The sequence below is a fragment of the Lycorma delicatula genome, chromosome 1 (assembly GCF_047948215.1).
Source record: "Lycorma delicatula isolate Av1 chromosome 1, ASM4794821v1, whole genome shotgun sequence".
Taxonomy (NCBI): Eukaryota; Metazoa; Arthropoda; class Insecta; order Hemiptera; family Fulgoridae; genus Lycorma; species Lycorma delicatula.
Genome location: NC_134455.1, coordinates 191424504 through 191442048, shown reverse-complemented (window position 1 = coordinate 191442048; position 17545 = coordinate 191424504). Strand labels below are relative to the sequence as shown.

General features: G+C 28.5%; 1 protein-coding gene across 5 annotated transcripts in view; it reads left to right on the top strand.

Annotated features, from left to right (window-relative positions):
* LOC142326583 (putative phospholipid-transporting ATPase IIB) overlaps positions 1 to 17545 on the top strand; it is a 115531-nt gene that overhangs the window by 20061 nt on the left and 77925 nt on the right. For 4 of the 5 annotated variants that reach the window (XM_075369176.1, XM_075369171.1, XM_075369197.1 and 1 more), the window contains one exon: positions 14243 to 14387. In XM_075369176.1, the coding sequence (XP_075225291.1) occupies positions 14243 to 14387 (145 nt within the window). Of the gene's footprint in view, positions 1 to 8129; positions 8533 to 14242; positions 14388 to 17545 lie in introns of those variants that run through there. The other variant, XM_075369184.1, reaches the window with a different exon arrangement.

The following is a 17545-nucleotide window of genomic DNA, read 5'->3' as shown; positions in this document are numbered from 1 at the left end:
CTTAACTGCCTTTCAGTTGGTTAGTTTTAAAATTAAATATTTTCGCTTATTACCTTTAAATTATCTGTGTAATTTTCTTGACTATTCTGATAAAAGTAAATTTACTAGAAAGTAATAGTCCAAAACTCATCATCTGTATTTTTATATAGATAACTTACTTATTTTTTATCTTTACCCTTAATCTTGTTTTTTATCTTTACCCTTGTAAATAGTTTTATTAAAGAAGTTTTTTTAAAAATGTTATCACTTATAAATTTGAAATATTGTTGAAAAGAAATAGTGAAATGGTTAATGAAAACTGTAATTTAAAATTGGAATCCTTCAGATATCTACTCTCTTTGTTTTATTAGCTTAGCCTTCTTATGAAGCTACAGTCACTGTCTAGAAATGAAATTATTGATAATGCTTACTAAATTGCTTATCAAAATTCATTTCTATTTAATGTTATTCGTAATATATTCTTGTTTGGATGTAGTGTATATAAGTAATACAATACTGGTAAAACATTCACTGTATTAATAAATACATTATAATTTTCTTTGTTCCTAAAAAAGAAAATTACTAAATTAAATGTATATTTCCGTATTTTATAGTCTTTTCATTTTGTTTTCAGATATTATTGAAACCAAAATTATCCATTGGTTAAATAGACTTACATTAAATTTGAATATCCTATGTGCAACATACATCTGAAACTTTTTTATTTAAAACTATGCTGTAATATCAGTTGGAACATTGTCTTGTTTAAATATTACATACATTAGATTATATTTAGAAAAATTGTCACATTTTTGTGCATCCTCCTCGATAGGTTATGAAGCCCCACAGGCACTTGTAACCTCACCCAAGGCCCATTAATGAAGTGGCTTCCCAGCTGACTACATGACACCACTGATAAAATCAGGGTAGAAACTTGATTCAGTTCTTGTTCAAAAAAGAAGGGCTGCTAGATAATTAAAGGGGAAGGACAAAGAAATCGGCTCACAAGTACTGCCTCTGATAGGGCTAGTCATGTCCTTTACTTAAGTTCACAGTACACTAATGTATAAAACTTTTGTAGAAAAAAGTGCAAGTTTTTATAAACAATAAAATGTAATAGGATATTAAACTTCACATAGGAAGAATTCCTTTTGTAATTGATATTAAATATCTACACAACTCTGGTGAAATTATAGTCTATCAAGAATTTATCTCATCTACAAGTAAATTCATCATAGCAGTTTAAAGTTAGATCACTTCTATATGTTATATACATGCTTAGAAAGCAATTTAGAGGTTAATGGTGATGACAGATAATTTTCTTTCCAAAATGACACAAATAATATAGAAACTACAATGTTCATGGAATTCTCATCAGAATTTCAATGGAACAAAAACATCGGGTTAATAAAAGCAAATGTTAAAACTTACTATGGCATATATCAGGATACAAAAGATTAACTGTTAATAAAGAAATATTGAAATTTAATGTTGTGGTTGGTTACAAAATCATAAGAGCTCAAACTCAGGTGTTTACTTTCAGTTACACATTGTGTTATGTACATCCCAACCCCATAGGGGAAGACGCTTCCCGTCGCTACACCCACACCCCCCATTCCTAGCTCTGATGGGCTTTAACAGGAACTGTGTTATATACAGTGATGTATTAAAAATTATTACTTAGATGATGACTGCTTGCCACATTAATCTTCTATGGAGATTACTATTACATATTTTTAAAAGCCAAAAAATGTTACTTTGCTGGATAGTTTAAACTGTAATATCAGCTTAAACTTCTAATAACAGTTATAAGTAACTTCTGCTACAGAATTGGGTATGATTTTTTTTATCTTGTACAAACAAATCTGTTGTATAAATGTGCAGTTCAAATGTAGTTTATTGTTTTTGACTGAGCCCTTATAAATTTGATTAGTTTTCCTAATTTAGTGTTACGTGTTAGTTTACCAGGGGAAGGGGGTTATAACCACAGACTTGACACCATATTTCAGTTACCCTACTTTTTTTTTAATGATAAGATGAATTTTTAGTATTAGATATTCAAACTGTGACTGGGATTTTTTAACTCAAAATCATTTGGACAAAAGCCTGAAATGCAACAGTCTGTTATGCTTTTTTTTTTTGGCTAATGACAGCAAATAATGCCTGTACAAAAGTATGGTTCCAACTTTATATAATCAAAACAGAATTTGCTTTTAATATATTGAAGTACCTAGTTTAGTAGCTTTTGCTTAGTCAGTTGAAGCATTTGCTTTTATCAAATTTATGTTAATTATTTCTTAAAATTTAAAGGAAATTTCCCAGTCTGATCCTGTTTCTAATTTTGTTTTACAGGTCTCATTGTCAGAGTTGGTTGTTACATATGTTGTCGTTAATGGTAATATTTATATGTTTCGTGTAATTGTTGAACACCCTCCATTTTTAACAAAAATATAATTTACAAACTTTTTCATTGCATGTTTTCACTGATTGCTTACTTATCAATATTTGGGACAGATTTTGATTAATAAAATTTTTAGAATAAATGTACAAAAATAAGGTATACGAATAAATGTTGCTATCATTTCATTGCTGTAGGAATTATATGGAACAGTTCAAATTAGTTTTTGTTCCCTTCAGAGATATTCAAGTAAACTACGTTCTTTGGTCAGATAACAATATATTAATATGTCCTTTATTGTTAATGATGAAAAAAGTTATTGCTTTCACCCTAGTATTATATTTTTAACTTTTACAGATTTGTAGTTTTACTTTTAAAAGTATAAAATATTAACAAATTATATTTTTATATTACTTATTAGATAATATTTAATAATGCTTTCTGATAGAACGAATATAGATTAAAGACAAAAGCAAGAGTGGCATTAAGAATGTTCAGGTTGTTAGTGTCAACCCACCGGGTTGGTCTAGTGGTGAACGCGTCTTCCCAAATCAGTTGATTTGGAAGTCGAGAGTTCCAGCGTTCAAGTCCTAGTAAAGCAAGCTGTTTTTACAGACTTGAATACTAGATCGTGGATATCGGTGTTCTTTGGTGGTTGGGTTTCAATTAACCACACATCTCAGGTATGGTCGAACTGAGAATGTACAAGACTACACTTCATTCACACTCATACATATCATCCTCATTCATCCTTTGAAGTATTATCTACACGGTAGTTACCAGAGGCTAAACAGGAAAAAGAATGAAAAATGTGTTTAGTGTCAATTAATTTAAACAAATTTTGATGAAGCATTAAAGTTTATTTGTGAACGTTGACTAATTTACATTCAGAAGGTTTATTTCTGGTATAGATTTGCAGTATTATGTAGGTTTGTTGATAATTCTTTTAGACATATGTTGAGATAATAATTTCTTTTCTTAAAGATGTGTAACTTACTTTCATTTCATAATATGTTCTGCATTTTTAATTATAGCTGAATTCTATTTTAACTGCATTATGTTTATAAATTATAATTTTTTCTTATTTTTATAATATATATTCCTAACATGATACTGAGCATGACAATCATGCCTTGAGCACTCATAGTGTGCGATCTGTTGCATATAAATGTAGTCCATCATCATCAACTAACGAAATTAATGCTGTCAAGAGAATTAGTTTAGGTGATGGTACAGTTATATCAGTTGATTTATGACAATATTACTGTAGGAAGTACACATCCATGCTTCATTTCAAAATAAAATTAGAGTTTTTGCTACATTTCCTTTGTTAGCACACCTACTGTTATCAATATAATTTTATTTATAAATAATTTTATTGATCAGTTGTTATTTGCTAAATTCAAATATTAAATTATAAAATTAATTACATTACAGTTATATCGTTTAATTGATACTATTAAAAAAATTGTAGTACAAATTGTAGTACATGGAAACAGTAAAAACGGAATAAATCCTACACTGTTGTCAGTTGATTTCTCGTTGTCTTTAAGTTCATCAATATTGTGGGGATTAGATGCATAAACTCTAATTTAAATAGCCCCAAAGTAAAAAATTGCAAGTAGACAACTCTGGGGAACATGGAGGCCACCATTCTCTGCTGACAGCTCATTCATTTGTGAAAGCTGCATGAATGCGATTCACTGAAACGTTTGATGTGTGACACATTTGTCCGTCTTCTTGGAAGAAGCTGTATTCTTTTTTATTATCAGTTAATTGCGCATAAAATTCTTCAAAAATCGTGAGGTAAACTTGTGTATTGACAGTCCAGTCAAAAAATATTGGTCCCACTATACAATTCCTGGAAACGACACACCAAACAGCAATTTTCTCATCGTGAAGAGGAGGCTAGAATTTCATCTCATGAGGATTCCTCGCCATCCAATACCTAGTGTTCTGTGAATTAACATGACTGGATAAATGAAACCATGCCTCTTCTTACATGAAATACATTGACATTGGGGGGTCTATCTGTCCACCAACAATGTTTTCAAGAACCCAGTTGCAATAGTCAAGTCATTTCGATTTGTTTGTCTCCTTCAGTTGTGCAGTTGTAATGCAGTATGGTTTCAATTTTAATTCATGAAGAATTTTATGACAAGATGTCATAATATTTAACAACAGATTTCTTGACTTGTTTTAATCAATTTTTATTATATGATTAATATTACATTTACACCTTATAAACTTTATTATTTTGAAGTTATTTTACCCTTTTATTAATAAAATTCCGGGCGATGATAACGCCCAGGCGTTTTTTGCCCACAAACAAAAAAAAAAAGAAACTGATTGTTGGGATTGCATAGTGATGTTTTTGGACTGCCAGTAATTCTCCTTTCAATATCAGCAATGGCCTGCACAGTCCTAACGGATGGTTGCCTATTTTGTTTTGCATTTGAACTAAACCTGTAGTACACCATTTTTTAACTAAATCATGTAAGCTAATCTTCTCTGGGATACAGGCATTTGGAAATTTTTGTATGAAAGTACTTGACAATCCAGAACAAATGTAGGCCTCAACTATAGCTATCTTATCCTGGATTGAATAAGGCATTTACACAAACACAGCTGCACTCACAATACTGCAGTGACACGTAACCACCTGACAAATGGTAGCAACAATCAGTAGTAACATATAATACATCCACTAGGCTTTCATAAATAATTTTGGATAGCGGTTTCATTATGGTTTCAGTTTTATGATGCTTACCGTGTACTATACTGCTTGCCTTGGTGTTCCGCATGATATATTCTAGTCTTACTAAATAACTGTCTTCTGTGAGACATTAAAGTAATAAAAAAAGATTTATTTCAATAAATTTGTTTGGCTTTTAAGAATTTGCAACTTGTTTGGTTTTGTGTAAGAGTTCTATTTTTTGAATTTTAGTAAAATAAATATTAATTGGAATAATGCAATTTAATATTACAAAGTAATGTTTAAATTATAAAAAAATAAGGTGCGTGTTCAATTTTTTGTGTCCTGTTTAACTGAAAATTCTTTACCTCATGATCCATTTGATTCTATATTTACAAAGCGCATAAGTTTTGGGAGAACAATGTCTGGGTTTAAGTGATATACACACTTAGGCTGCTAGTTTGGTTTATCTGTATGAACCCTCTCCTCCTTATGGAAAATTTTCCTCTTACAGTATTATTACACCACTGTCCCAAAAAAGAAACAGCTATCCTTCCAACATGATGGCTGACAAAGGTATAGCTGCCACAATGAAATCTTGAAGCTTGGACTACAACAGCTAGTACACTGCATGTTATCCAAACTGAAAATATTCAGTTTAGATTTCATGCGCAGAATTAAATTGCTTTCTTGTAAATATACAACCTACTTTTGTATGTTACTGGATGGCATTATAGATTACTTTTAAATATTTTCTAATTTTGCTGTTTATACTTTATAAACAATTAAGGTAGTATTTTGCCATAAAAAGAAATGTTATAGTATATTTTTTAATATTATAAAAATGTAGGCCTATTCTTAACAAGTATTATAATTACATCAGCAGACAAATGTTAAATGATTAATTAACATTATTATAATTAATTGTCTGACATATATAAACATAGTTTATAATTATCGTGATTTTATTGTTTAGTTTCATTTTATTTATTGTAAAAATAAATACAGTCGAGCAAAGTATTTTAACTCAGGAAATGAGTCACCTTTCTTAGAATGATATCAAGAAACAATATAACTATATTGTTTGCAATTAAATTTGACATAACTTTATATATATGTATAAAATTAAATCAAATTAAATTTAAAAATGTAATGTTCAAAATATTAGCTGTACATTGTGTTGATTAAACTTCCAAAAAGTTGTTCTGCGATTCAGTACTAACACCACAGTACATCTTATTAAGGCCCATTTGCTATTAGGTAATGAAGCAAATGCTATGAAGGATAATAAAATGGTGTTTGAATTGCGGCTGTCACAGCTGTGGCATCAAGATTGGTTTCGCCACTTGTAAAAGTGGTGGAAAATTAGAATAGGGAAATGTAAAAGAAAGAAATGATAAGTCCTCAAAGGGACTGCCTCTGATTAGGGTAGATTGCTGTCTAGACTCATTCAGTATAAAATCAAAATGAACAGATGTAATGAGTAAAACTGATGATCCGTTATGCATTGAGTTTTGAATTATAAAATTAGCCCTACTTACTTTGTGATATATGGGAAACAGTAGGAAAAATTATTCTAATAAATAAAGTGATTTGTTTACAGTATGTATAAGTTTCAGCAGCAATAGTACTCCGGGTTCATCAGTTTTGATGATTATTCATTCAACTCCTAAATTAATTGTACAAAATGTTACAAATAAATTGGTGGTGCTGTTGACATGTATGTCATCTTCAATCTTTAAAAAAGTAAAATATTTTTATTTATTAATGCAGTGCATAAATCTAAAAATTTGTAACTGATTTTCAAAAAAATGGGTAATGAAATCATTGATTTTATTTTCTTAAGGATATTTTACTAATACTAAAATTAAAATTAATTTTTTGTTAATTGAATAATCTGTATCCTGTTTTATGTAAAAGAAAGAAATGATAAGTCCTCAAAGGGACTGCCTCTGATTAGGGTAGATTGCTGTCTAGACTCATTCAGTATAAAATCAAAATGAACAGATGTAATGAGTAAAACTGATGATCCGTTATGCATTGAGTTTTGAATTATAAAATTAGCCCTACTTACTTTGTGATATATGGGAAACAGTAGGAAAAATTATTCTAATAAATAAAGTGATTTGTTTACAGTATGTATAAGTTTCAGCAGCAATAGTACTCCGGGTTCATCAGTTTTGATGATTATTCATTCAACTCCTAAATTAATTGTACAAAATGTTACAAATAAATTGGTGGTGCTGTTGACATGTATGTCATCTTCAATCTTTAAAAAAGTAAAATATTTTTATTTATTAATGCAGTGCATAAATCTAAAAATTTGTAACTGATTTTCAAAAAAATGGGTAATGAAATCATTGATTTTATTTTCTTAAGGATATTTTACTAATACTAAAATTAAAATTAATTTTTTGTTAATTGAATAATCTGTATCCTGTTTTATGTTTTAAAAAAAAAATGTGTATCAGATCAAAGATTTTATATTTTAAGTGCTCATTTAAAACTTCATCTTCATTACACGTTTTGTTACTTTTAATGTCACAATATGCATAGATTGATGTATGTTACTGAGTCAAGATAGTATTTTGAATTTCATTGTTTGTGCTATGACATTTTTAATGACTATTAAAATTGTTCTTAGTTTGTAAAAACCAAGTTAAACCAAAAAATAACTGACCGATTAAATGTTAGCATTTTATTTTACTTTACAAGTATTTAAATAATAAAAAATAATATTTTATTCCGTGAATTAAATATCTTATATTAAATAAACAATCAAATCTTTGATTTATGCATTGCATTAAATCCAATCTGTACCTAAATAAGTTTGATGAGTTACATTTATGTAGATATTTACAAGATCGGCGCTCGGAACATGTCGCAGTAGTAGTTAAAATTTAAATAAATCGTTAGTTTTATTTCATATGTCCTCAACATGCGATTTGCGCGCCGCACCCGTAGTGCTATGCAAATGAGTCATGGCCGTTTTATGTCCCCCCCCCCCACTTATTCTCCAGGTGACCTTGAGTTAAGCGTTAGTGGAAAGAACGTTTTCCTTGTTCACAGTAGTAATGTAGTTGGTCCACTGCGCATGTATGAGTTATGTTTTAATTTTGTTCAATTTTAAGTTTATCGGTTGCGTATCGATGCGATATCCATCAAAAAACAATCTGGTGAATGGTGTAGTTGTGTCATGTAGTTTTGTTTACGCGCCGTCATTTTATTTTTCTTATCACTGTGCATAACCTCTTATCATGATTATCCCCATTGTGTGTGTTGTTAATTCCTAGTGTAACAAATAAATTAATCTTAACAGTAAACGTGTCAGGTATATGGAGGATAATACTGTATTAGAGGAATTAATGCCGTCTAAAGTGCCAGATAATAAATGTTCATCGGCGAATGAAGAGAATGTTAAGGAAAAAAATACGGAGAATTGTAAAGTTAAACAAAGAGGGTATGCTTTATTTTCATTTCTCAATTTATTACTTGACCGATTTAGCACGAATCGGAACGTGGATTCCAACTTTTAAAGGCAGTTTCAGCCTTGAAAGGCGATGGGGGATATCATTTTTGCTTTGATTATAGATTGTTCATTGATGAAAGTTGAATCTATTGAAGGCCTTTACTAGTAATTAATGTGTGACTTGGCAACCTCTTAGTAAAATTACTTGTTTGAAATGTGCATCTCAATAGCCATTATATAGTATAACATAATATCACAGTATTTCTGTATGTATAATTGAAATAAATATAGTAAAGCATAATATTACAGTAATCATGAGTATTTTTGTTCATATAGTTGAAATAAAGCAGTAAAGATTGTCATAAAACTGTATTGTAGTTTGCAATATATTGTTTGCTGTTTTATGCTGCCCTAAAGTATTATAATTTTGTATTTATTTTACTTACACTATTTTGTGTTAAAAGTGTCAGAATGTCAGTTAATGTTATGTTTTTGTCGCATATAAAGGAATCTTAATTTAAAATTTACTGAAAAGTTATTTTTTATGAAAATAAAGAAAACTCAGTTATGCAACCAACACATAAGATTGTTCAATCTAAGCCATTAAAAGCATAGAAATAAAAAAGATAAAGTACCTATATAAAAATATTTTAATGTACCCTAATGATTATGTTATTAACAATCAATTTGAGTTTTACATGTTTGAATACAGTTTTATGTGTTAAAAATTTAATTTCTATTGTTATCTGTGACTATAAATTATTTTGCAAAGTTATTCTGTCCATATTGTTTGTATAATGTAGATGCAAATGAAAAGACATTAAAAATTTTTTGTCAAATTTTTACTTTTGTTTTGAATTGGTTCACATAATCCATTTTGTTTTATTTATTTCACTTGTAAAGAATGCCTAACTTCTTCCATATTATTAATTCATCTTAACCAGTTGATTTTTTTTTTATCTTTATCTGTGGTATTGTAGTTCTTGTCCTAGTTATCTGTATACTTTGTTCTAAGTGAGGTTCAATATTGATAGCTATGTTGACTATTTTAGATATGAGTTGTAAGAGGGTTTTATTTAAATTTGTTTCATTTAATTTTATTAACATCCAAATTATCATTTACGTCATATTTCACATTCTTGTTAGTTATATCTTTTAGTTTGTGAAAGAAGTTTCACTGGAGTCTAGAAATTCTCCACACTTTGTTTTTATGTTATGCAGATCTCTAATATTACTTCATTAATAATTAAAGCAAATGATAATGGTAAAGTACCCATTATAATGCCTAAACCTAGTGTGGTCAGAATATTTTAGAAGTTCTTTTTATATTTCAAAGTGACTGATGAAGGTTGTATGTCAAAATTTGCCACTTTTTTATAATTCATTTTTACTGGTTTCTGGAGTATTTTTTTTTTTTTAATGTATATTAGAAGATTAAGTAAGCAGCATTACTTTATTTTCATTTCTGTGTTCCTGATGCAATTCCTCAAGGTAATTTTGAACAAACCAGGTTCCCCTCCATGCTGATTATTTCTGGTAATTTTCACATTTATTTTTTCTTCTTATTGCAGTCCTGTTATTATTTTCAATTGTTCAATAGAAACTGTTTTCCCATAACATTTTAATATGAACTTTTATATGTGTTTTTTATAATACTATTTTTCTGCAAAGTATGTGAACCAATTTAGCCAATCATCTGTTATCTCCTTTTTTTTTTGTTCGTGTTTACATTTGGAAAATTTTTTTTACCACCAAACATTAAGCATACACTTCATTCACATTAATTTTATCCAAACTAGAATACCAAGCCGTCAGTGTTGCAAACGGCTATACATTTTACCTGATAACATCAAATGAATTACAGATAAACCTTGATGTAACAATATTATTCATCATATTTAACTTCATTTCATTCCATGCATTTCCAGCCCTTGCACATAGTTTTAATTTCTTTAACTTACAGAGCACATTTTATTTTAACTGTTCAACCTTTTTCACCAGGCTTTTTGAAGCCAAAACGGTCATGAACAATGTGACCAGCAACACCACTTGAAACATCAGGAAAAAGAAGGGCTAGGTCGGAAATCGTTGAGCGACGATCTTTTCTGATTTCATCATTAACATGTTTCAACAAGTCCTCGGCGATTAGCAAGGGCCTCCCTGAATGTTCTTTATTATACACATTAATTTTGTTATTTCTAAACCCTTCACACAATTTTCAGACATTTCATTAATTAATTACATTATCACCATACACAGCAACCAGCTGCCTACTGTAGTTAAATCTGAGATGACCATTCGGTACTTTCTGATTAAACGGAGGCCACCTGTTTTCAGAAGAAAGGATGATGTTTTTTTAAAAAACCTTAAACATTTGTTAAGATTATATTTATAATTACATTTATTTATTATATAAAAAACTCAACATATGCACACAGTATAGGCCTTTATTTACATCATCAACCTTACAGTCGCAGCACGCTGTGTTTTAATGGTCTTCATTTAATCAGAAAGTACTGATCACCCTTAGTAGTATTAACTATGACCAATAGATAAGTTGCCACTGGAAACATGGAAAAGCAGAGGTGCTCTTTTTATTGTTGGAATGATACTGCTGTAGTTATTTTTGTATTCTGTTTTCCATTTGTCGATAGGAATATAGTGATAAAAATCATTTTGCAACATGAGAGAAGAGTAAGTCTTGCAAACAAGAGAGAAAAGATATTGCTTAATTCATTAAGTGGCAAAATTTTCTAATAATTTCATTAGTTTATTTCTGTATTTATTGCATTGAATGATACATTAATTATATTCAAAATTTCAAATTCTATAGATCAGTTGCCTTTCAGGATACTGTCTGATTGTGTTTTTGAGTAAGCTTGTTATATTATCACCAATATACTTAATTAGCAATCCTTTTTTCTGTGTTGTAATAGTTAAGTATATTATTGAAATACTAAACTAACAGACAAAAGAACTTAAAATCTTTCTTAATAATTTACATTATGTTATTGAAAAAATGAAACCATATTTATTGGTTATTATTGTAGAGCTCAAGATTTTCACGTGTTTTTCCGAACAATCAAATGAAAATCTGATATCCTTTGTAGACTTAAGGTTCTTTTATAAAGTTGATTTCATATTAAAATTATTTTTCATTAGTTTTAGTGATAAAAAATGATTTGTATGTATACAATTACATATAAACTCATGCACAGCTTGCACATTGCGTTGTTATTAATTATGTATTGGTTGTTTCCAGAACAAGACATGTTCAGAAAGTACTGGTGCATATTCTTAGTTATGTTATATTGACTTAAATCAGTATTTTCCAGCCAGAGTCCACATAGACCCCCAGGGGTCTACAAGAAAAATATATTTTGGGGGTCTGTAATATGATCTAAGGGATTCATGATAAAATATTGTAAATAAAATAATTTGTTAAATAAAAATAAATAAACAAAAGAAAAGTGGGTGCGTGTACTTATGCACACGTGTTAGAAGATGATATACTTCTTTTTGAAAAAGTAGTACCAACCGTGAATTTAATTGGAAGCAACAAATTTTGACTATCTGAAACTACACAAAGTAATATTCTCACTTTGAAAAAATTCATTCCCTATACACATGAAGGTGTTATAAAATATATATCCATGGCTGATACAAAGAAAAAACAAGATAATATTTTACTAAATACCTGTCGTATGATTTTATTGAATCACCAGAGAATATAATAAAACCAGTATGTCTTATATGCAAGACTGCATGCTATCTAATGATAGCATGAAGCCAAGTAAGCTGTATAATCATTTGGAGATAAGGTACAGCGAAAAGAAAAATAAATCTATGGAAAATTTCAGAAAACCGTGAGGAAACTTTTGAGTAAGGAACCAGTTGGATCAGATTTTTAGTAAACAAGCAACCAATAAAGATAGCAGTTTATTAGAATCACATTCCACTTGTTAATTGAATGGCTTGTGCTACTGATGGTGCTCTTGACCATTTAACAAACTTGCTTCAGTTAGTAGCGATTTAAAAGATGATGATTATATTTTGCATTTTGATCATTTAAAAAAAAAAATTATGAAGACATGCAAGTCGTTTCAAGTGCCTACCAGAACTGAATATTCCAGATTGGGTGCTGAATCCATTTAAGGTAAATGTTGCTGATGTTAAAGTTGATTTACACGAGGAACTTGTTGAATTGCAGTCTGATGACATTTGGAAATCTATTCAAAAAAGAAAAGCATGATGTATGTAAGAATGTAGAAAGAGTGGCATTGCCTCTAAATATCCGTTTTTGTGGGTGAAAGCTAAAATGCAAGTCATTGTTTTCTTATCATCTTATCTCGTGGAATCTGGTTTTAGTCATGTAAAACAGTAGTTAACAAAAAATCTTAATCTACTTGATAGTAAAAAGAGGTGATCTTTCGCCTGACTCAAAATTAGATATTAAAAGGCTAATATCAAAACATCAGCCATAAGGATCTTGTTAACCTAGAACCTATTTAATAGCCTTAGGAAAAAATTTATATGTTGTTTGAAAATACTTTTTTCAATTTTTTTTCTAATTCTGTCATTACAAGTAAAATTATGTTTTAGTTTTATCAGTTAAAATTTTCAAAGTTTTTAATTTACAGTTTTTATATTATATTGGAATTGTTTAATTATTAACTTTTACTAATTTATAAATAAATATTCATTTAGAAATATTATATATTTGTATATGAGGTGTCCACATACGTAAAGTTGACTCGTGGAGTCTACAAGTAAAAAATGGTTGTAAACCCTTGACTTAGATAAACATGTAAATACAATAACCATGCCATTTCATTCCTTTAATAGCATTGAATGATTAATGGTAGAATTGCTTTGCAGATTTTTAATGTAAAATATAATGGTATTGCATAATTCTCAAGTTTACAATTTATTGCTATAATTATCTAATCAATTACCTTATGTAGCAGTATGTCCAGACTTTTATTTTCATGAGTGCTGCTTTTAAAATTTTAATAGCGCTGATATAAATCTCAGATAAATTCAGTTAGCTAGATGTCTTATATAATTTACAAGTTAAAGAATTAATATTTTAACTTTAAGGTTCATTCAAGTGGTTTAGATATCAGATGCACAGGTAATGCAATTAACGTTTACTTTAAAGTGTATTGAGTCAAGAAAAATTATGATTTACTTTATTTTAAATATAACGTATTTGAGTTGTGAAAAATGTAACTAGTATAATTAGAAGCTACATTTCTACTTAAGAAAAGCTGTACTGTTTACCAAATGGATCAGTTTTGAATTTTCAGTTTTTCTCTATCGTTTGCTGTAAATCTTTATGCCAAGAATTTATTTTCACCTTTGCTGTCCATATATATAAACATGTAGCTTTTTCAGATATAGATACAGTAGCATAAATTTAGGATTTTTATTCCAGATACTTCATAGATATTTTGACCATACTGAAAGTATATGTTGCGCTGTAGGAAACATTTGTTGGCAATGGCTGATGTGTGGCCAATATCTAAATGAGAAACAGTTCAGTTCTTAAATTTAGAATTTTGTTAGTTTAGTGATTGAAATGTTTCCCATACTGAGTAAGATGGAAAATCCAGTGATATTATATGTATTTATTATTTAAAACATACAGATTTTATGAAATATTTTGTTGCTTTGTTAATTTTAATATGTTATTTCATAGATGCTGCCAGTGGATTTGGAGACGATGTCGGAGAGAGAAAGAATTGCGAGCAAGAACAATTACAATTGGACGACAAAATACAGAGAAATTTCCTGCAAATGTTATTCGAAATCAGAAATACAATATTATTACATTCCTACCATTGGTAAGTATATTTTTTCCTACTAATTTACCACTGAATTAGTTAATCTCAATCTTATTTCAGAAGTTCTTTCTGTAAAATCACCAGCAGACATGAGAAATAAGTTGCATATAAAATTAATATTTTACTCAGTGAGCACATTTAAATAAAATGCTTTTCTGATAGAATGAGACATTTTATTTTATTTAATCAATTGTCTTCACTGTACTATTAATTTTATATGTTGTATCTTGTAAATATTTTTAACATCCTGCAGATAACGCATTCAAAATATGTATTATCTATCAGCTTATGGAATAAAATGTTTGTTTTTTTCTGATTTATCAAAATTCTTTTGTAAATTAACACATCCAGTGATATTAGGATTTTTATTAAATATACCCAAATTACAATAACTAAAATGTTTTATTATTTTAACTTATACTTTGTTTAAAAGCCAATCTTGATCTCTTGTCTTGAAATACCTGTAATTAAACTTATAAATTTTGGGTTTTTTTTTTTTATTATACCACCTTTCTTTGGCTATCAACTGTAAATCAATTTTTATACCTGTAGGGATCTCAAGCCTTTCACATTATATATGTGTAATAAAACTTCCATTTCATATTCCCTCAAAGCAAGCTTTAAGTTTATATGGTGAAGAAATTAGTCATCAATAAAAATAAATAATTCTCAGAAAACTAGATAGTTTGTTTTTTTCAGTAAATGGTTCATAAAGCTGGGAACATTATATTAGAAAAGATTTAATATATTTTCTCTAATTGTTAAATATTTCCTTTTAAGTATAAAATGAATAATGAATTTAATTTGGAGATTTTTGAGTTGTAAGCTGCATTTGAAAAGAAAGAATTTTCACAATATATTCTTATTTATTTCATAATCACAAAGTAACAGAAATATAGGAATGTGAATTCTGCGTTTTTATATTTCTGGTTTCAGAAAAGAGAAGATTCTCAATTTAGATTTTTTTTATTCGTTTAGTTTTTGTTTAAGCTTTACTTTTAAAATTATGTAGAGGAAATTCTGGTGGTTGTGTTGTATTTTTTTTTCTAAATAAGTTATGTGAGAAATTTTTAAATGAAAAATTATACTCTTCCCCCCTTCTCTCTCGATAAAACATTTTTCAGGTATTAGTGGAAAAAATGAAAATCTTGGGTTGATATAATTTAAATGCTATGCAGCTTGTTGACATTCTGATTGAGCATTGTTATGTGAAACTTCTAAAAAATATAAAACTTGGGTGGAATAGCAAATATTTCTACTTTACAATAGAGATTAATAATAATCAGCTCCTCCTCAACCCCCCCCCCCCCAAACTGTGCTCTATATAAACCCAATAATTTTGTCAATTTGCTTTACTAATTTTTTGAAGCAGATTATGGATAAATAAGTTGTTTTTAATTTGATGCTGACCCATGTCTGTACTTTAAGAAAATCTTTAAAAAATATTATGTTTTACTTTGTAGGGCCGTCTTTAAGTCATTATTTTTATTTTAAAGTTCTTAAATTATAAACAACAGCTGATTTTCTTAATCTTCAAGAAATTATGAACAAATCAATAGATATGTATGACCATACTCACTAGTTCTGCACTACTATATCTCATTTATTTTATACCTTTTTTTTTTCAGAAAAATTAAACATGTCAGTAACCATTGATGTCATTAACTCATATTTTGCTATGCAGTTATTGAAAAGTGTGTATTATGCTCAAGCCAGTTTTCTTTTTGCATTCTCTACATCAACTAAACTTTTTCTTTTGGGTCATTAGTCAGTTAATCTATTAGATACTATTCTCTTTCCTTTCTATTCTGTACTAATTTTCTAACCTCAAGATATTTACTACATCCTTAGTTATCCATTTCATTTATTCTAATCTTTATTTCATTCTTTAATTTTACACCTTAGTATTTTAATATGTGGTTCATTAATCTTGATCATCTTTTAATGAAATTTTGCTATAAATATGTCCATTTTCTTCTTTTCTTTTGTATTTAAACCTCTATATTTCAAATTTTATCAACTCATCTAATTTTCAGCATCTTCCATTAACATTTTGATAAACTCTGCTCTTTTGCTTTCCATATTTCTTATTTCCTCGTTTTGTTACCAAAAGTGCTACTTTCTACATATATATTTCAAGAATTCCATTGTGATTCTGAGATACATATTTGATACCAGAAAATTTATTTTTTGCATGTAATTTGTTTGTTTTGCATTCTTTTTTCTCCATACTGGTGTCTATGGATTATTTAGCTTGTGTAAGTTTACTTCCTAGGTAACAACTTTGTTATATTATGATTTTTCTAACTTAATGTTTATTTAATATTTTCATCCTTTCTGTCACATATAACTTTTGTCAAAACCCCCCTTTTAACATTACTAAATTGTTAATAAATTGACAGCTTAGATAATTTAGTTCTGAGCAAATTTATAAAATTAACCAAATAAAACACAAATAACACTTTAAAAACAATAAATTTAAATTAAAAAATTATTTTGTTGCCATTAGTCAATAGCATATTGCAAGCAGTTGATTATTTGTCCTACGTTATTATTTTCAGTTATATGTATTGTATTATGTTACTTAGTATATAATTTATGTAAAGAAAACTATAATAGGAATAATATGTTTATATGTTTTGCACACCTAATATAATTTAGTTAGTCATAATTCAGTATTATTTGTAATTTAATATAATTTACTGCTTGTAATGTTTAACTAAATTAAATTCAAATCTCTGAATTGATTTTATTTCTGATACAGCAACTTGTAACTTACAGCGTAGTAAAAGTCATGCATAATGTACAGTACGATACTTGTTATGAATAACTTCCTCTGAATGAAGTAGGAAGCCTATTTTTTATATTACTTAATTTTAAGTTGCCATTTCAGTTTTTAAATGAAGAGTATTTTGTATTTTTAATACAAAATTCATATGATTCTCAGGCTGCAATTCATGAATATGAAGGAAATTATTTTACGCTGACTTTCAGTTGTATGATCTAAGGGTAAAAAAAATAGTTACTTGTTATATCTATGCCTCTTAGAACATCCTGTTGTCTAACAAGAAAATATTTTTAAAAAATCCATTGCAATCTTTGAGACAGTACTAGAAATTTTTCATTTCAAACTGGTAATCACATGTGGAGAATGCTAG